Consider the following 20,391-nt stretch of genomic DNA (forward strand, 5'->3'; position numbering starts at 1 on the left):
CTCATCTAGAGAGTGCCTTGATATCACCAGCTGGAGGATCCCAGGCTCTGCAAATACCAAAGCTTAAGGAAAAGGGTACCACCTGCAAGTGCTCATATGCTTTGAGGACTCTTTGAAATCTTCTCTTAGTGCTTCCTAGATCTATATCAGTAGTAGGGGAGAAAAAGGGTTTCCATCAGTGTGCCCTGAAACAAATCTGTGCTGCTGCAGTCATGCAGGTGGGAGAAGGGGGAACTTTGGTGGAAATGGCCACTCCCTTCCCATCAGACAAAATTCACATTCTCAGCTTGTAATCGTAGCCGTTCCTCACAGACTGTCCTGTTATTGTTCACAGGAGCATACGCAAGAGAATGAAAATGAAAATTGCTACATCACACTGATGAAACGGGCTTTGCTGATTACAATAGACAACCAGTAATAATACCTGTAATGAAAGTGACTGCAAAATTTCCCTGGTAACTTTCCTCAGTCCAATTGCTTGTAGAATTAATAGCCCAGTAGAGACCTACTCAATGAGGTATGAGTAGCAGAGAAGGGCTGAAGAAGAGCACTATCTCTCACTGTCTTTGTTTTCCTCCATTATGTTCTGGGGTAGATGGGGCATATTTTAATCTGTGACGCAATTTGCAGAATGGTATCAGGAGCACAGTCAGCTAGAGCCTCCCCTGCCCCTCTCTTCCATGCTCGATAAACCACTTAAACTCTCTATTTCAATTTAGCCACACACCGAGTGGTTTCAATAAAATATGCATCCCAGGGAAACCACGGTGTTAAGCTTAAAGTGCTACCTTTTGAGCTCTTCTCTTTATTTTTCTTTTTTGTCAAGTTTTAGCCTGTCTTGCTGCTGCCTTCTCTTCTTTGTTTCAACAAGCTTGGCACATCTTGCCCTTTTTCTGTAGGATTTATACTCCTTTGTTCTGGCTGCTGCTCTGCTCTCGGCTGCTTGCAGGCTGCCTGCCTTCCCTTGAAACACCATCCTCCCAACAGTATGTAAGTGCTGCAGCTGAGAGCTATCAAGTGCTAAGCAGAGCAGAATAATTACCTTCCTTGTTTTACACACCATGCTCCTCTTAACACAATGTAAGACAACAGTCACCTTCCTTCAGACACTGTCACATTGTTAATTCCTATCCAGCTGATCTGCCTCTGCGGTATTCCTTTCCAGCCAGTATTCAGCCTCCTATTCTTTCCGATGTAAATCAAATTGTAAAGATATTTATATATTTTTATAGGTATACCATATATATGTGTGTGTATATACATACGTATGCAAACACCACCACCCCCCCCAGTCCTATTCATTATATATGACACCCTCAGGATTAGGTAGTACAAAATCTGTGACTCTTATGGCTCCTCCTTTCTCAGGATCCATTCATAGCAAGTAGGTACTTTGAAAGCTGACTTTTTTTTTTCTGACCCTGTGGAGGAAAAGAAACCCCAGGTTCTGCTCTCTGAGGCCACCTTGGAATGTCTTAACACCAACCTGGTTTAATTGTGCCTTGACTCGCTACTGAACTCAGAAATCACATAAATGTTGAGGTTAATTATGAGTAGGTCACTCCAAAATGGCTATACGTGGAAAAAATGGTGAAACTGGCAACAAACTGGATTCCAGTGGAATGTCAAATTCTGAGTAACTTGAGCAAACTGGAGTCATACAAAGAATAAACCTGTCTGCTGATGTGAGTAATAAAAGGAGTTTGTGGCTTCTTATGCCCCATCTATGTGGGCAAGCATTCCCTTTGTGCACTCAAAGAGGATTGCGTTACTGATTTTTCTAGCAACGGGCTAGATGTTTAGGGACAATCTACCTATATAGTTTCTTCCTTTCTTTTAAAGGATATTTTCTGTTGACTCCCTCTTCATCCTTTGGGATCTCGTACAGTGCCAGTCCGGTCTCAGCCCATGAGGCAAGTAGTCCAGCAACACCTTCTGTAGTTCTTTCCCTTCCTGCTGAGCACAGATTACTGAAATACTTTCAATTAACTTTTTCTTTAACTCTACCACTTCGAATTACAGGCAGGGTCACATTCTTTTTCTTTGTTTCTTATCACTTCAGCGTAGTACCCAGTAATTACAATATTGTCCTTTTGATGAAGAAGTATGGAGGCTATAAAGCATCTCTGCCTGACCATTTCCCTCTGCTTTTTATCATCTGGCAACATACTCTTTTTACTCCCCTTCTTGCTTCTTATCTAAATGTTTGCAAATCTTTCTTGATTCCACTCACATTTTTATGGTCCTGGATTCTGCAGCTTATTTTTCAGGATATGCTAAGCTCAGGATTTCCTCTTTACCAGTTTATGCCATTTTGCTTCATGTCATCTGTTGTTTCTTCTTCACTGGCTTTTTTCATTTTCTATTGCTGATTTTCTTCCCATGGGACACTTACCACCAAGTCTGAATTTTCAGTAATTCTGGAGGCCACTCTGGATGCTGGTCTGCAGAAGAATGGGCAGGAGGAGATGGAGAAGGGGGCTGCTCAGTCATCTGGCCAGATGTGTATATAATCAGCACGCATGCCTGCACACCACTGAGCTATGCTGATGTTCCTACTGCTTCACTAGTAACTCTGTGCCAGGCTATAACTGCAAAGTAAATGGCAACGAGCAAACAAGGGAGTACAAGAGACTATGACCCTGAATTAATTCAATCATGCCTGTTACTCCTGGCAACGTGACCAAAGTTATACAGGAGAATACACAGCTCTGTGCCTCATTCACCAACCGCAGCCCTAGTCTGCATCTCTTCAGACATCTGTTCTGTGGACATCTTGTTCCTCATCTCCCCTTCTTTCATGCTCTTGGGACTTCAGTCAGAACCGGGAATTATGCTCGGAGCTTGATATGAATGCTGTCAGATCATTTGCTACAGCTGCAGCCAGCCACAAAAGGACCTAAAAATCAGGGATTACCTCTTGTTCATTTGTTTTCTAAATCTGTCTTCTTAATCTCTATTTCTATGACACTGATGATCTCATTTTCCCTGTTGAAAATTTCGTCTACTCCTGTAATTAGGAGATTGCTGGTTCTGATACAGCATCTAATTTCTCAGTATTATGAGGTCTGAAGTAAGCTACATGAAAAGATGTCTTAAGCAGTTTGATGAAATGGTGGGTAACCTTAATTAAGTGTTAATTTAATAATCGTCTAAACAAAAGATGTATATTGCAACAGACCAGAATAAGCTGCTTTTGTAACTACAAGGTTCACATATCTGTGATCTGAACCTCATTCTAACAGCATCTCCTGCACCATCGTAACACTATGCCTCCCTAACGGATGCTCACGCTGGCTGTTCTCTCTGCTAATTTGCACACAGCTGATCTCTGTCCTAGGAGCAGCTCACTTGAAACTCCTTGTCATTTTCCTACCTGATGGTCTGCAGCAGAATCCCATGTGGCTGTCTGCTGTTATTGCCCTTTCATTTGCACGTAAGAGCATCCTGTGTTTGTTCCTGTACTGTAACTTCAGCCTTTGCCCTGAGTCTCCTTGCTGAGCAGGGGGCATGTCTGCTCTGATCCCTCCTGGAGTTCCAGTTACCATGTAGCTGGCACTGATGGGTTGGGGTTTTTTTTCTGTGGTACAAGGAGTTAGAAGCATTTTAGAACACTGGAAATGTCAGACTTTGGGGAGTCTGTAGAGAAAGACATGGGAGATCCCCACTGCTGGATTGCATGACCACAGCAGCACAGGTACAGTTTGTCTCTCCTCTGAATGGGCTGCTCTGGTGATATGAAAGAGGAGGAGCACGCCCAACCTTCTCATCCTGATTCAGTAACTCACATGTATGTTTTGCTTGAGAACAGCTAGTTAGAAATGACCCTATTACATCACCCTTCTCTCTTATGATCTTCTGTATTGATACTGGTCAGTGACACAATAATGGGATGGTCATTCAGAAGCTGTTGAATCCATGCTTACTGGAGTAACAGGTTCTTCAACGATATCAAGAGTAAAGTTGAAGGAGACAGAACTGATAACATAAATGGTGGTGGAAGGAGACATTATGGCGATGTTAGCTCTGAACCTGATAATTTCATAAGGAACAATCACAGAGGTAATCGTAGGAGTGGTGAAATGTCTGGGGAAATCTGGACTTTGAGTTGGCTTCCAGGTATCAATGGTCGTGGTAATCTGCAGTTGAACCACAGTATCATCTGTGTTGGTAAACATATTTGCCTTCTGTCCTAACATAGTACTACCAAACCAGAAGGGACTTGTGAATCGAACCCTAAAACGTCTAAAAAGTCCCTGTTCACAGCCTATGCTCTTTTTCTCCCATCCAGTGTTTGCTGTCATTTTATGCAATTAGTCTTGCCACTTGGATACCTTTTTCTTCATTTATGAGATATAACTACCCCCTCCAGTTTAAAATTGCTGCTGTGTTTGATATAACCTTAGTCACCCTTCAATTAGTCTCCCATAAGCTCTCCATCTCATGCCATTACCTCTCATTAATCTCTTGTGCAGAGTTGTCCTATCTTCCTCTTTCCATATTTGTTTACTCTGCATCAGTTTCTGTATCCTCCTTGGCTTAGTGTTTTCCTTGCTCAGAGGGTAGAAGCGGTGAGATGCTGTGCAAGGAGAAGCGCACACTGACGCTGAGCTAGGAGCCGCAGCAAGGTAGCTGCTTGGTTTTGTTCCTTGGTGTCCTCTGCCACCTCCTTGGGTGACTGCTAATTCAACACCTGCATTGGTGCTGCATAAGGCACTTTGGTTCTCTAGAGCCGGCACCTGAGGGCATGAGAGGCAAATGGCTCTGCATGCAGCAGCACTGGATAAGTGGCACTGGAAGGGTGGCCTTCCTGGCTCAACAGGCAGCTTGCCTGTAAGAGGACACCCGTTCGACACCTCTCCATGCATCCTTGAGAGCACACCACTGTTTGTACCAGAGTCCCAGCGTACTTCCACTCTACCTTAAAAATACCACTTATGCACAGATAACAGGTCATCTGTCATTACAGTGTATGGCCTTTCTATCTGGCACATTCATAACCTATTTCAGCTCTGATGGCAGTAGCTTTCTTTTCTTCTCGTGTGCTCCTGCCTTTCTCTGCTACTTTTTTGGTAGATTGATGCATTTACCCTGAAATAATGAGTTTGATTTCCCCCTTCTCTCACATTTTCTTCCATAAAAAGTGACAGTTATTGCTGTCAAATCAGAATTGCAGTGTTTATGGTCCATCTATAGTTGTTTTGCATAAACGAACGCGGCTCTGCAAGATGTGAGGCAGCAGGGAATCGCACCCTTCCTCCACAGCACTTATTTTCTCCTTATTGCTTTACTTCTGTAAAGCCTCCTGTGTCTGCGTGTGCTAGGAAGGACTGTATAAATAAAAAAAAAAATAAAATTGTATGCAGCATACCCAGTTCTTATTAAAGCAGAGCTCTTTCTGAGCACAGTGTGAGGTTTGCAAGAGGAAGTCGGGATCTGGCCCATCATGAATAAATACGCTGCAGTTGCACAGAAACGGCCCGTGCTGAGATAACTGATGCTCTTCCGCTTTGTTTGTAGTTCAGAGACGCCGGTCAAGGAGGCTTGTGTAACCAAGCCATCATGCTGATCACAGACGGAGCAGTGGAGGATTACGAAGCTGTGTTTGAAAAATACAACTGGCCAGATCGGAAGGTTTGTCTGGGAAGTGATAAACAGAAAGGGCGAGGAAAGGTGCCCTCCTGCTACGGTGGGAATAGAAGAGCGTGAGCCAGGGTGATGGGTAGAGCTGAGCATTCACATCCTCCAATATCCATGTGCCTCCTGCTGTGAACGCAAAGCAAAGCAGCCGGGCAGGAGCCTGCTGCGGTGATTTTAGAGGTGACAGGATCACATATGGATGTTTGTAGGTCAGTGCAGATTATTTTTTTTCACACACCTCATTTTCCAAAGGTGCGGGCAATCAAAACGTTCTCCTGATAAGATAATAAAGACTGAGCTGAGTATTTTAAAATTAAAAAACCCTCACTTATGTAAAGAATTTTAATCCCATCCAGGACTGTTTATCACTGGTCCTGTTTGGGAAGAGGTTTGGTTATTACCAGTTCTTATTGTGTGCAGGAGAATGGCCCAGAAAACCTCTTTAGGTGCCTTCCAGCCCTGTTTACTTTGAGGTCTGTGATTACAGGCTTGTACTAGCAAGAGCAGACCATGAAAGTGGAATAGACCACAGCTCATCCTAAACCCCCCTGATTTATTTGTTTACCTCACCCCAGCTAGCAGCAATGCACAAAGGGAGAGAAGCAGCCTACTGAGAGGCTAGAGCATGGGGCTGTTAAAGCAGTTTATTTCAGGATTGGCTCCTTTGTTGTTGGTCAAACACAAGAGAAACGGTGAAGCTTTCTTTAAATGATTCATGGGGCCAGCTGTTCCCCTGGGTAAAGGATTCCTGTGAGCTATAAACCTCTCTGCGTGTGGTTGCTGAGTGCCTGGCAGAGCTGCTATCATAAAATCAAATAGAATTTGAAGTTCTGCCTTGTTATTCAGATGATCCTGGGTGCTACTTGGCTTTCGGAGCTTATTGTAATTGGAAATGAAGTTCCAGACCACAAAATGTGAAACAAATGGAGCAAGAGGCTCCTGTCTCTGTGTGAAAGCAGAGCTATTGCTTTGCGTCACAAACAGGGGTTGGCACCAGTGTATAGCAGGATGCCAAACCTCGGCCATTTGGATTTGCCTAATTCTTTTATCTTTGTGTTCTTGTTCCCAGGTCCGGGTTTTCACTTACCTCATTGGACGGGAAGTCACTTTTGCCCCCAACGTGAAATGGATCGCCTGCAACAACAAAGGTGCTGTGTGGGAATGGTTCTCCAATCCCCATCTCACACGTGGCTTGCAGCCACCAGGCCCTGCATCCCTCTAAAGCTTCCCACTACAGCTGGGGCCCTTGGTTGGAAGACAACCTAAGGAAAAAGCAGACCCTGCTAGTCCATGTGAAGTGTGTCTGTGTCCAACTAACACAAGTCCTCTGTGCTGAGCCACCACATTTTTCCTGTCATGGTGCCAAGGGACACTATGACCGAGATTCATGCTGGCTGTAGTCCACCTAAGTCCCTGTGCTTATTGTGTCCCAGTTGCTGGCTTTTGACAATCTGTCTAAAACCCTGTCAGAAAGCCTGACATCTTTTGGCTGAGATGTAAAATGAACATCTTTAAAGATTTTACAGTATTTTTCACAAGGTTTTCAGGTTAACCCCTATATCCTCGCCAAATTCTTTGTGTGCCAGTGGTTTCACTGAGGTACCAGAATAGCTTGTTAATCTCACCTTAAAACCAATATTCTCTGTAACTGGCGTGAAATGGCACGAATGGGAAAATCCATTCAGAGTAGGTGAGTCACCTCTATGCATTTGGGGCCAGTTAAAAAGTTCAGCTAGCCCTATCAGAGTCCACAAGGGTAAAGGAAGAGGTGGGGGGGGGGAAAAGCCTTCCCTCTTTGGGTGTGACTTGGCCTCAGCACATCTGGAGACAGTCAGCAATGCTTGCTAAATCAGTGTCCTGCTTAAAAAGGGAAAAGAGGGGAAGACTGAATTTGGGGGCTGACTATCTCGGTAGATCGACTCTTTTTTCTGTCTGAGCAGTGGCTCCAGCAGACCATGAAATGCATGGGTGCGCTTGCTGCTGAAAGTAATTGACAGGCAAGAATTGCTGGCCTGAGCTGGGGATGTTCAAGGCTCAAACGTTCATCTGTTAGCACTATGAATCACACGTAGTGTTTTAACCTTTTGTTGGATTCAACAAAAACCTGGATTTCAGGTTGCATATTCAGCCATAAGATTAGCGACAGGGAGTTCACGGTGCTGTTGGTTTGCCATAAAATGTGAGAGTGTATTCTCCTGAATAACCAAACGGAGAACAAAAATAGGCTCTTTGCACTTGAATTCTCACTTACCAGACTTGAGCTCTGCAGAAGGCTCGCTGATTTTGGTTCTTCTGTTTTGACACATTGTATAGCTCTTGTAGTCCTTGTTTCCAAGCTCACTAAATCTGTTTCCACATCACAAAGCTTATCAGATCATAAGCCCTTTCACATGGCAGTGCTTTCCTAGTGATAGCAGAAGTTTTCCATCTATCTGATGTACTCTGTGCTGTACCAAGTACAACCAGTCAGCTCCATCTGGTGAGAAGCAGGACAAGAGTCCTCCTGACATCATATTGTGTTAGTATTTCTAACTAGTTAAGCAGCTAGTTTAGAGGACCTTTTGATAACACTCTTTGACATTCTTCCTCTGTACTCCTTGTTGTAGTATTAGACTGTTATGGGTCCATCTGTGGGGAGAAAGCTCTGGAAATAGGTAACTTAAATACAGTCTTTGACACCCAGTTTTCTAGCTTTGCACAGAGACTTATTTAAAGATATGGAAGGCACATTGGACGAGTGACTTACACCTCACTTTCTCCATGAAGGCTACTACACTCAGATCTCCACGCTGGCAGACGTCCAGGAGAACGTGATGGAATACCTGCATGTGCTCAGCCGTCCCATGGTCATCAACCACGACCATGACATTATTTGGACTGAAGCCTACATGGACAGTGCGGTAAGGACCTACGGCGCAAGTTTTTAGTCAGCAAACAGCAGGGCCTATGGACCAAACTGGCAAAGGTGTTAGATGCCCAGCTAGTATATTAGGCGTATAACTTATCCCACTTTCCCATTTAAATAACTTATGTGTACCAGAATCTAAATAAAGTCCTGAAATTTATTTAAAACTGGGAGTTGGTTGATTGATAGAAATTACTGGTCTCTGGCTCTGCTGAGACAGACAGTATTTCTTTTCTGCTCGCTCCTGGAGTTGAGATGTGTATGCAGACTCAGGTCTGAATCTGCAGTGACCCAGGAGCCCAAGACTAATCACACAGGCACAGCATGACTTAAGTAGCGCTTCTGTAAAAGCAGGTTACCTTCTAAAGGATTATTCACAGGAAAGATTATTTACAGCTCAGGATACGGGTCACAAAGATTTATCTCCTCCAGCCTAGTAGCTAACTGCATACCGCTTGCCTCTCAAAGATACAGATCTCAGTTTGGGAAGCAGACTCACTCTTTCCTTCCTTGGGCTGGCAAGACAAAATATTGCCACAGTGGCCCTGTGCTTAGTTCTGCGGGTAAAGGATGTATTGCAAAGGACCAGACAGTCATCACTTCCAACACCCCTTGCTTCGTCTCAGGCCTGCCCTAAGGGAAGACTTAAGACATTTGGACCATGAGCAGGTGCAGGTGTTGTGTTGCCAAGGCAGTTTTGAAATTCAAAGGAGTGAAGGGAAGGACAAGGGAGTAGACCGCCACTGAAGGAGCCTTCCCATGCACTTCCCTAAACCGAAAATGTTCCTCAATATTCATTTCCATGCCTTTCTACCTTGTAGAAAGAGAAAGTTACAGTTCTTCTTTTGGGGCTCTCTGTGCTTTCAGTTTGTTTTCTACACTGGACTCTTCAACCCAGAGAAATGTCTTCATTAGTCTGACAGAGCTGACCAGAAGTCAGATTCCCTCCTTCCAGAAACACACCTGAGGTCTCAGGACTGCTTATACCATCCAAGGGGGAAAAAGACTTCTAGAAGCATTAAGGATGTTTCCATACACAATCCTGTTATGGGACTGAAGTTATTAGCCCAGATCTGGCCAGAAGTAGCTTTAGGGTATCTGCCACAGCCCTGGGGAGAACCCATAGTTTTGGGGTTTAAGATCCACAGTGAGAAACCTGAACCTCTTGAGCTGGAGTAAAGCTAGGGGTACTGAGACCACACAAGCCCCAAGAAATACCTCCAAGTCAGTCAGGCTTGCATCATCGTGGTCCATAGGTGCTATGCTGTCATGGGAAGAGAATGTCCCTCACCTCTGTGCTGTGGCTGACCATTGAGCCTGCAGCCATGGCACACTAGCTCTGTGAGGGAGTCTTCTGCTGCAGAAGCTCTGCCAAGTGAAAGCTGGGGACATGGTACTTGAATGTGCTGAGAAAAACCTCCAGAAATGCTACTAGCTACCCAACAAGTTTATTCTAATAACAGGCATGCCACTTCTGGCACTGCTGTATGGTGTCACGCTTCCCAAGGCAACCCCAGGGTCTTGTTTGTTGCATTTTTTTTGCTGTATCTCTTTCCTTGGCTTGGCTTGCCACTCACTTCCTCTCCCCCAACCTTTCCCACCTTTGAATCGTTCCTCCGTTCATGTATTCATTCATCTGTTCATCCGTGTCTCCCACTAGCTGCCACAGTCCGAGGAGGTAACTGCACCCCTGTGTTTTGTGAGCGTGCCGTTTCCCTCATGCCAGTTGGTGTGTCAGTGCCAGTGCTCACGGCCACAGCTGGCCTGTACATCTGGAGGGGGGGTGGGGACTGCAGAACCGGCAAGAAGAGGAGAGGAAATGCTGGATGTACTGGGGAGCTGTGCTGTTGGTTCAGAGTTGGTAGAGGTGTCTGTGTTGTGCTGTGGCTTAGTTGACCAGATCTCTTTTTCCATATGTCCAGTTAGTGCCGGAGAAGTTTACTTGCTGTGTGTTGGTCTGAGTGTTGCTGTGGATGGGAAGTTTCCACGCAGAATCATCCAAACCAGTAATTCAAGATACCAGGCTCAAATCTCTGTTAAGCAACTGCATAGATTATTGACTAGCTCCTTTATGGCTCCCAGCGCATACAGTAATGGAGATAGGAGCTCATTTCTTGCCTCAAACAAGTGAGAGATGGAAGGGGGATGCTACTGGCATCAAGGGATTAGGTCCTTCTGATAGCTAGGCATGTTTGGGAGACTCCTTTGAATGTGTCTTGCCTGTTTTACCTCCTTTCCTGTGTGTTTTTGGAGCATCTGTTTTCTGCAGTATTGGGAGTATCTGTTACTCCATTACACATGCATGTCCTGTGTCCCCTGTAGAGATAGCTCACCGTGTTGTATCTGTTTGGATTGTGATTTTGTCTCTGTTTTACCTAAGCTTAGACGCTTGAGTAACAAGTATATATTAGCAGGCTCTGTGTGTATTTGTGCCTTTTAAATATTTGCCTGTGACGTTTCTCATTCGCGGCATTCATGTGTTTGCAATATAGATGATATCTTGTTTGTGATTTTGCTCGTATTTGTGTTGCTTTTCTCTATTCTGTGCTCCTCGTGTTGGTGGCTTTTACACTTGTTGCATAAGTGCTCATGTCTACGCTCCCAATGCGTGGTGGGTATAAATTGTGCCACCACTTCTACAGGTTCCTGTCTCTTCATTAAAACAGCGCTTTAATTTCTCCTGCTTCAACACATTTCACTGGCTTTCATCCCATCCTCATCACCCCACACGAGCAAGCATCCAGCCCACGATCCTCTTGGATACAGAGTATTGAAAAGTGCTGCCATCTGTTTCTAGAGGGGTGTGGGAGGCAAGGAGGTGGCTAATTGTAATCAACATCTGGGGTCCTTGGGAATTCCAGTGCCTTTCGTTCGGGTTATCTGTGCTACTGCATTTGCTAACATACAGCTCGTTGTTTTGTGGCAGCTCTTTGCATCTCAGGCTCAAAGTCTGTTGCTCATGACAACAGTGGCTATGCCAGTCTTCAGCAAAAAGAATGAAACGGTGAGTGCAATGGGAGCTTCGGTCTCTTTCCAGCCAGCAGAGGTGAAAGGATGCAGCGGACCTTTGTGGGGTTTTAAAGCCAATGGGTCTCTGAAAGAGCTGACCATTAGGGACTGCGGTAGGCTTCTGGCAGGATGGGTGGCTGATAATTTATCTGGGAGAATGATAGTCTGCCATTTCCTCTGAATGCTATTTCTTCAAAATACCCCTTAAATATGACGCTTCTCCCTGTTTTATCCCTTCCATTTTCAAACTGAGCCTAATTCACAGACCCATAAAGTTTCAGGTTGGAAGAGATCATTACCTTGTCTAGTCTGTCCATTTTATTGCAGACCTTTACGTTTCATAGAGATGGTCTTTCGTGAGCCAAATAACCTGTGTTTGGCAAAATTGTCATTGAAGAAAGGCATCCAGCCCCGAGCTCTCCATTGTGGTTTCACACTCTCCATTAAAAACTGATGTCTAAATTCCACTTTCAATTTGTCTGACCTTACCTTCCTGCCATAATGGCTTTGTCTGTTAGATTAAAAAGCCCGTATGCTTTGGTATCTTTTCCCAGGAAGCATCTACTGCACTGCAATAGAGTAAAACCTGTCTATCTTTTGATACGATAAAAAGGTTGAACAATTTAGGTGTCTTTGATAAGGGCATTTCCTCTGGGCTTTGAAGCCCTTTAGACACTCTTTTCCATACCATTTCTAGTTTCTCATCATCGTTTTAAAATGGTGGATGGTACCTTACCATTGCTGTACAAGGGATAAACTCTTCATTCAGGTCCTACAAACACTTGTCTGCCTTCTTCACCTGAGGCTGGCCTTAACCTGTATCGGCACAGCGCTGCAGTGGGAACCTGTGTGTCTCATTTTTCCACCATGCTCCCCAAATGCTTATTAAAACAACCAGTTCCCAATTTCATGAGGATTTCCTGCTTTCCTTTCTCCTAGGTAAAAATTTTTGTATTTGGCATTTGATTTAGTTGACCCGTTATCAAACAATCCATGTTGTTTCACATGATGGCCTTGTCCTTATCGTTACTTACACATACTGAATGCAGGTTTTTGTGCTCAAAACTTGTTTTCAGTGATTTTATGTTACTTCTGAATCATAGTGAAAAATGCTGGCTAGTATTGGGTAGAAATACTCCTCTCCATAAACACCGGAGCAACCTCTTTAGACTTTTGAGATATGTTAGTTGGTTTTAAATGAACATATTCACACAAGCCTGGAAAGAATACGTGAGAGACTAGTAGGAAGCCAATAATGTGTACTCAGGTAGAAAACCAACAAGGTTTTGCTTCTGAACATGGATTCTGCCTTTTTTTTTTTTCTTTAAGCGATCTCATGGCATTCTCCTGGGTGTGGTGGGCTCTGATGTACCACTGAGGGAGTTGTTAAAACTTGCTCCACGGTATAAGGTAAGACTGAGATAATCCAGTTTGTTATTTTGCACAGCAAAGTCACTATTCATTCTTCCATGGGCATGAATGAAAAATCATTCCTCTACCTATAGGAAGAACTATAAGAGTAAAGCAAGAGAGTTTGGATGTGGTGATGTGTGGTTTCTATATAGCACGTGGGAAATCATCCACTACTAGAAGTTCTTAGGCTGCTTCAGAAACACAAGAACTGGATGATCCAGTAGATTGGGAACGGGTCCTGGAGCCTTTACATCTTGATGGTCACAAACTTTGATCCCTCAGAGATGATACAGATCTGACTGCCTATCTTAGAGGAATTAAAGTTTTATATCCAGTTCTCAGTGGACAAAAGCTGCCATGCCAGCTGGCAAAAAACAAACTAGTTTCACTGTAAATATTCTTAGCAGAAAAACTGAGGGCTGAATGGACTATGGAGAACCAACTTTTCTGCCATGCCTAGAGGTTCCTTTCTCCAGATCAGCATGAAGATTTCTTGGCAGGACAGTGTACAGGAAGTTGGCTCTCATTCACTTGTGCTGTACCTAGATAGAGTATTTGCTGTCCAGAATTGTTAGTTCAACAACTTCCCATTAGCTCTATGTTCAATATATCTAAAAAAAAAATATGTACATCCATAGGAAACCCCCCAAAGATACAATGTTTAGTTTGGTTTCTGCTGTAAATTCTGTGCAATGACCTTTTGTTCAATCAGTCTGCACACCAGGAGACAACAAGCACAACTGAGGATCACCATGAAATCAGACAATTTGAGCCATCACTTCAAGTTTTCAGTTTCTCTTAAATAACTATCAGGCAACTACTATCAGTTAGGCAGTTGTCCAAAATCTGATTGCTGAAGACTCAGGGGACTGAAAGTGCTGTCAGAAGCTATGAATTTGTGTGGAGCTTCCAGACGTGGATGCAGGGCAGACCATTCACGTACAGCTGTAGGAAATGATCCTTCAGTCAACCCAGGAACTTTGAGTGTCAGGGTGCATGCACACAGCATGCGAAAGCTAGCTGGTTTGGGATCTGGGGGAACCTTGTCTAGGACTGTCTTGCCTTCAGTTGTTATACATGTTTATTTTCTCTATAAGACTAATACTTATTCATCTTCCTCTCCCAACGTCACTCAAAGGCCATGTGTCACAATAATCTTTCTTCTAGGCCAAGGAGGGACACTCTTCTTTCCTCCAAGCAGTGCCAGGGAAGAAGGGAAAATTATTTGAAGGATTTCTTTATATCAGAGGCAGGACACAACTTCCCAGAAGCTCTTCCAACTCCACATTGGTTTGGAAACCTAGGATCCTCAACTTTAGTCCCCTGGCATGTGGGTTACAAAGGACCAGTTCCAGAGTTACAGCCCTTGAGAGCTCATAAATTTATGATTGTGCTTACTGGGCTGAGAAATTTCAGCTTTAATAGGCCAAGAAAGAAGTTTGCTGCAGTCCTGATCCAATGTCTTGGTTTCATTCTTGCCACGCTGAGCTCAGCTCAGTGTGCTTTGCGTAACAGTTTCACATAGAGAGAGTCCAAAGTTTTGATCTGGGATGTGTGAAATACAGAATTCATTCCCTCCAGAAAGGCTCAGATGGATTGCAAATTACTTACCTCCCAACTTCTCTACTGTTGTCCCTCCAGGATTGTCTCTATAGGAATATAAAGTTGCAACATTTTTTTGAAGGTAGAAACCTTAGCCATTCTTGTTTTCCTTGAGACACCTCTTGATTTGGCAGGCACAGGCTATCAGCACGTTTAGCTGGAATTTGTATTATATATGGGTTTGATCTGAGTAATTGCTCTCTCGGAAATCTCTTGCAGATCAGGTCAGCCAGTGTCTGCTTTTGTTAGATTATGCTATTCCTTAAAAAGCATTTTAGGACTACAGGCTTGTACAATTGGCCTAGGCTAGGTCTGGTCTTGCCAACACTGAAACATAATGCAGAGCTCCTCTGAAGACCAACCGGGTTTCCAGGGAAGCCATCTGTGAGATTCATACTCACTCGTTCATTCACTGCTGTGCATGTGTAGCATTGGGCATACAGACCTGTCACCGCTGTTTCCGTATTGTTTATGCCGTTTCCCAGCGCTGCCCATTTTAGTGCAGCACTGCTGTGCCTGCTGTGGAGAGCTTATTCTGCCTCTGGGTGGTAATTGTCCACGAGGACAAGCAGACTTCAGGAGGGCATAGTTTTCCGAACGTGTACACAAATCAACTACCTGCCCATCCTTTTGTGCATACAAGCATAGTCAGCCTGCTCAGACAGAGCAGCCAGAGATCCGGAGATAAATGGTTTGGAATGGACCCTATTTTCTGCTGGTCAATACCTTTAAAAGGAAAATATTTCTGAATACTGGTGGTGCCGGGGTATCAGTGGCACCCATTACACAGCAGTGTTTCTAGCTAAAGCACTAATTATTCTAATACCCCTTTCTCCAGCTGGGTGTCCATGGATACGCCTTTCTGAACACCAACAATGGCTACATCCTTTCCCACCCAGACCTCCGTCCTTTGGTATGTATAGCTGTGAATTTGAGAACCTTTACTTACTTAGAAACAGTGGCTTTCAGGGATGGTCCTGATTTCTCATGTTTTATTGAGCTGTGAAGGCTACCAGGCTCTGATATATAGGTACCCAGGAGCCTGAGGGTCAGATAATTCAGTTCTACATACATAGATGTATATATGCACAAACACGTTGAGCAACCTGGTCTAGTGGGAGGTGTCTTTGCCCCACGGCAGTGGGGTTGGAACTCGATGATCTTTACGGTCCCTTCCAACCCAAACCATTCTATGATTCTATGTATATGAAGTGTAAGGCACCCTGTCTGTCTGTTCTCCTTAAGAGTGTGTGTGGGGGCTGTATTTACGTACACTTGCTGTGCTGTGCATGCACGTGTAACCATGTCCACGCAAGATTTCGCTGCCGGGCTGAAGAAACAATTCCCCTCACTTGGGCATATCTCCTACAAGAAGATGCAGCATGAGTAGCACCCCAGTAATAGCTACCCAGCAGCTGTAGTGTTGGACACTGGGAGAATCTGAGACTAGCAAGATCCAGTGCCACGAATCTTAGTAACATGGTAATTCAGAGACAATTTAGAGAGACAATTGCAGCAGTAGGCTGCAAAGACCTGGGACTTAAGAGAGTGGACACAAGGACAAGGTATCTCCTTTGCAGTGCCACCTGGAGCTCCAGGCCACACATCTGTCTGCAAAAACACAGCTGGCCTCATTACACAATGATTTTACATTTCATACACGCCTGTGGGCACAAATCCACCTGTGCACAGCTGTAAGTGTTAGTGTGGTTACTGGCAAGAGAAAGTGCCACCACAAGGCTTCACAGCAGCTGTCTTCAAAAAGGCAGCTTTGCACAGGGAGGCCACGGGCACAGGTAGTTACTTCCCTAGGTGAAGAGAAGGGACATATCATGTTTCCATGATGGGGCAAGGCAAAGTTGGGCAAGGGCACTGCTTTGTCCACCACTTGAAATTGGCCTCTCTTAGTCTGCTTCACACCTTTTCCTTCACCTGGAAAATTATGGGGAAATAGCTCTCTTGCATCAGTTAGCCCTAGGTGAAAAGCCTGCCTTGCTGTCAGCGGAGTCAAAGCCTAATTCCCATCAGAAAAGATCTCCTGCTGGTATTATAGTGTTAATGGGATTACACTCTTAGCTGTGGGGGAAAAAAAACTGATTTCCTGCAGGCAAGTGTATTGTACTGATCTATTTAGAAGAATATTCTCACAAAGAAGGCTCTAGCCTTTCCCTGCAAGTTTACCTGTGCTGCTGCCTGTCCCTTGCTCCTGGATCAGCCTCTCCCACTTCAACTGTCCTAGTCCCACACTGTCTGCATAACGAATTACACAGTATGGGATCGAGAACGCACTTGCACCCAAACGCTGCCCTCCCAATCAGAGAATAAATGAGACACCCTTATTTTTCAAATTAGATATCAATTCTTAGAGGGTTAGCTTAGGAGGTTAGCTATCCACTTACTTGGGTACTTTTCTCTTTTTTTTCTTCTTTTTTTCTTTTTTTCTTCTTTTTTTTTCTTTTTTTTTAATAAACGCCAGTATAAAGAAGGAAAGAAACTGAAGCCTAAGCCAAACTACAACAGCGTAGATCTCTCAGAAGTGGAATGGGAAGACCAGGATGAAATAGTGAGTATCAGAAAGTTAATTTAGCCCTCTTTTGTAGGTCCTTCTTTCTATTACTTTGTGTGCACGTATGGAAGGAAGCAGCAGGCACTCCTGGCTTTTTCTGTGCTTGAATGGCCCTGACTAAGACAGGCTGGTGGTCTACAAGAGGATGAGAATGATGCTCCCCTGCCAAGTGCCTGTGTTCCTTCCTGGTGTAAGTTTTCCTTCTCATGGAACAGGGAGGGAAAGTGACGGCAGGAGGAAGGAAGCACTTTGGAGGCTGCTCCAGGGAGCAAGTCTGTGTGCACATAGCCCAAATGCTGCCTTAATACAAAGCCAAAATAGCTGTCTAGAGTATGGCAGTGTCCCATGATGTTACCTATACATGTAGTATGTGAGATATAGCTGAAGCCACTCAACTAACGAGATCTGCAACAAGGAAGAAAGTGCATTCAAAAAGAGACTAAAGCTTGCAGTCACTATTAATAATAGACAAAGAAGATAAGGGACTTGGACACTTGAGAAAAACAAATTTGCAGAAACCATTTTATTGCACAGGTGTGAAGGCACTGAAAACTATAGCTGACCAGACAGAAAAGGTTAGAAAATACCTTTTCTACTGTCTTTTGAGCAAAATTATTAAAAGTAATAAACAAGAAACAGCATGCATCTTAACAGCTGTACATCGCCACGTTGCACAACTAGGAACCCAGATACAATGAGAAGGTAGAGAGGTTCCTCTGTGGCTGGTTTTCTTTTACTCAGGAGAATTAGGAGAGAATAGATACTTAAGTTGCTAAGATAAGAATTGAATTTGGAGTAAGATAGAATTAGCTGTGGGACACATGCTTCTGGATTACAGGAGAGACTGCTGAGATAAACGGATCTGATGCTAAAGATATCCACTTAAACAGGTAGGACAAACGAGCTGCCTAGCAAGAGGATCAAAGTAGCTACTGTCGCTAGTGCAGGCCAAGTACAAAGGGCCACACCAAAGGAGCTTGGGAAGTGGAAAATTGAGAAAGGGAACACAACGGGACTGGATGAGAAACGTGGAAAGCAAGACAACAATAAGAGGCTTTAAATTCAGTGGAACAACCAAGGTGCAGGTTGCCAATGGCTTTGTGTGGGTTCGTTGATGTCCTCTAGGAGCTCTGCTGCCATTGTAGTTTTCTCTTCCACTGGAGCCACTTTTAGAGTTGCTCTTCTTTACCCAGTTCACTATTTTACAAAATAAAAAAAAATTTAAAAATTAAAAATCCAGGAAATGTGAGGACTTTGCTGTCGTATTTGTTTGGCTAGCAGCTTCCTGTCTGTGATACCTGAATGCAAATATGATGCAAAATGTGAGGTTTCTGTCTGTAAAACTAGACAGTGAAAAAATACGTCAAAAGAGGCATGAAAAACAAAGTCACTTTGTGTTCCTGTACTGCATCTTCCAGAAGAAAGATTGCAGTCACTGAAGGTACAGAGACAGTGACGCGAACGGTATCTGCAGTGTGACTTCAGCAGGTCTAGAGACTCTCAAGATACACCCACTGCAGCAGAAAGCTGCCAACATTTCAACACTCAGATTTGCAGCTATGGTATTAGATCAATGACAGACTCAACATCAGTCGCAGTATAATCTCAGCAACACTGATAAGCAGCAAATTCAGACTGGAAAAATATGCCTAAGTGCTAATGATGTGTAATACAGCCAGCTGCTAAAGAGGAATCTAAGGGAGGGAAGATGGCACTGCCTGGAAAATACCAATAGTACTATCTGCAGCTGGGCAGCAAGGAAGTTTGGGCTTGCTTGTAAAGCAACACAGGGATATTCTCAGTGTGAAGGGAAAAGGGAAAGGCCGAGGGATCCTTCCCAGCAGCCCAGGAGCTGTGACCCAAACAGATTTTCTTCAGCTTTGACAAGAGTCACTGAAGAAGAAATTAGCCTGCAAAGATATTGAAACTGAGTGGCAGAACACCTAGATGCCGTGAGACCCCTCAGCTAAACTGCAGCACTCGCTGCCAGCGATGCGGATGGCACAGACTCATTGCCCTGGAGCAGGGGAATGTGCTGTTTGGAGCGTTGGGATTGAGTGCTTCAGCACACACCAGGCCACCCTTCATCCAAACTCTGCTACACGTTTTTTAAAGTGGAGGCCAGCAAGAGCTGGCCAGAAGTGTCCTACCTAAAAGGGACTGAGCATTATGGGGTCTCTCAGACACCGGAACTGTAACTGACTTCTCAGTGCAGGAAAAGCTATTGAGGAAGAAGCAGCAAACCTGGACTGTGGCACCAACCTACAGCCACCATCACCTGGGGGCCAGGCACAGGACAAGTTGCCTGCTCACAGACTAGCTGGAGCTGAGGAGAGCCAAGGAGATCTCAGATATCCACTGCCTTACTTCTCCACTGCCTTATGGGGCAACGAGAGATGCCTGACATTCAAGAAGATACCAACAATATCTGAACTAAGCCCAGAACCCGTAGAAAATGCTGCAGGCTGTCAGACCAGAACAGAGAGTATGCCGCGGCTCTGGCAGAAGGTCAAACGCTCTTAGCCAAAAAGCAGCAATAGTACCAGTCAGTGTTTTGATTTCCAAGATGTGGGCCTTGGGAAACACAAGCTTTATATTCTAGGTCTGTAAATAACCCACATCAAACAGCCATAATAAACAGGACTGCGGCCTTGTAACGCAAATGCAGTTGAGACTGGCCAGCACCTGAATAGAGGCCTGTCTCTGGAAGTAAGGAAGCAATTTGTGTGGATGAATAAGTTACTTCCCACCTTTTTTTTTCTCTCCGGGCTGAAGCAATAGGCTGATATGCTCTGGCAGGCTGGGTATAAAGTTAAAGCTCCTGCACTTGTGGAAAAATTCCCTGGCTCTTTCTTGCAAGAGGCTGGGAGTCGCTGTGAAAATTACATTTTGCCTTTAGAACCTGGATTGAATAAAGTGGTCTTCTCACTGCCTACCCTGCTATCATACAGTCTTGTTTTGCTGTGTTAAACAGCTGCTTTGCTGCACCTCAGAAGTGGTGCTGAATACAGCCTATAATTTATACATCAGTTTAAAAAATGTCCAAGATTTTTGGAATCAGTCTAGGGGAGTTAGTGGGTTTCTCAGGTGTCTCCACTTCCAGGCTCTCAAAGCCCTGTGCTAATGACTTTCTGGCTGCCAAACAGTGAAGTCTGAAACTTGGACTGGCAATTTCATAGCTTCCAGATCCTTTCCTTTCACTAAAATGACATATCAACAAGCTTTCAGCATAAGCCGTTATCATTCTGTGTCACTT

General features: G+C 44.3%; 1 protein-coding gene across 1 annotated transcript in view; it reads left to right on the forward strand.

Annotated features, from left to right (window-relative positions):
* Positions 1-20,391, forward strand: part of CACNA2D4 (calcium voltage-gated channel auxiliary subunit alpha2delta 4) — a 131,573-nt gene that overhangs the window by 25,207 nt on the left and 85,975 nt on the right. The window contains exons 11-18 of the mRNA XM_074163365.1: positions 5,521-5,634; positions 6,710-6,788; positions 8,407-8,540; positions 10,206-10,223; positions 11,472-11,549; positions 12,884-12,964; positions 15,408-15,482; positions 17,046-17,132. Coding sequence (XP_074019466.1) covers positions 5,521-5,634; positions 6,710-6,788; positions 8,407-8,540; positions 10,206-10,223; positions 11,472-11,549; positions 12,884-12,964; positions 15,408-15,482; positions 17,046-17,132 — 666 coding nt within the window. The remainder of the gene's footprint in view (positions 1-5,520; positions 5,635-6,709; positions 6,789-8,406; positions 8,541-10,205; positions 10,224-11,471; positions 11,550-12,883; positions 12,965-15,407; positions 15,483-17,045; positions 17,133-20,391) is intronic.

This window comes from Numenius arquata, chromosome 2 (genome assembly GCF_964106895.1).
Source record: "Numenius arquata chromosome 2, bNumArq3.hap1.1, whole genome shotgun sequence".
In the NCBI taxonomy this organism is placed as follows: domain Eukaryota; kingdom Metazoa; phylum Chordata; class Aves; order Charadriiformes; family Scolopacidae; genus Numenius; species Numenius arquata.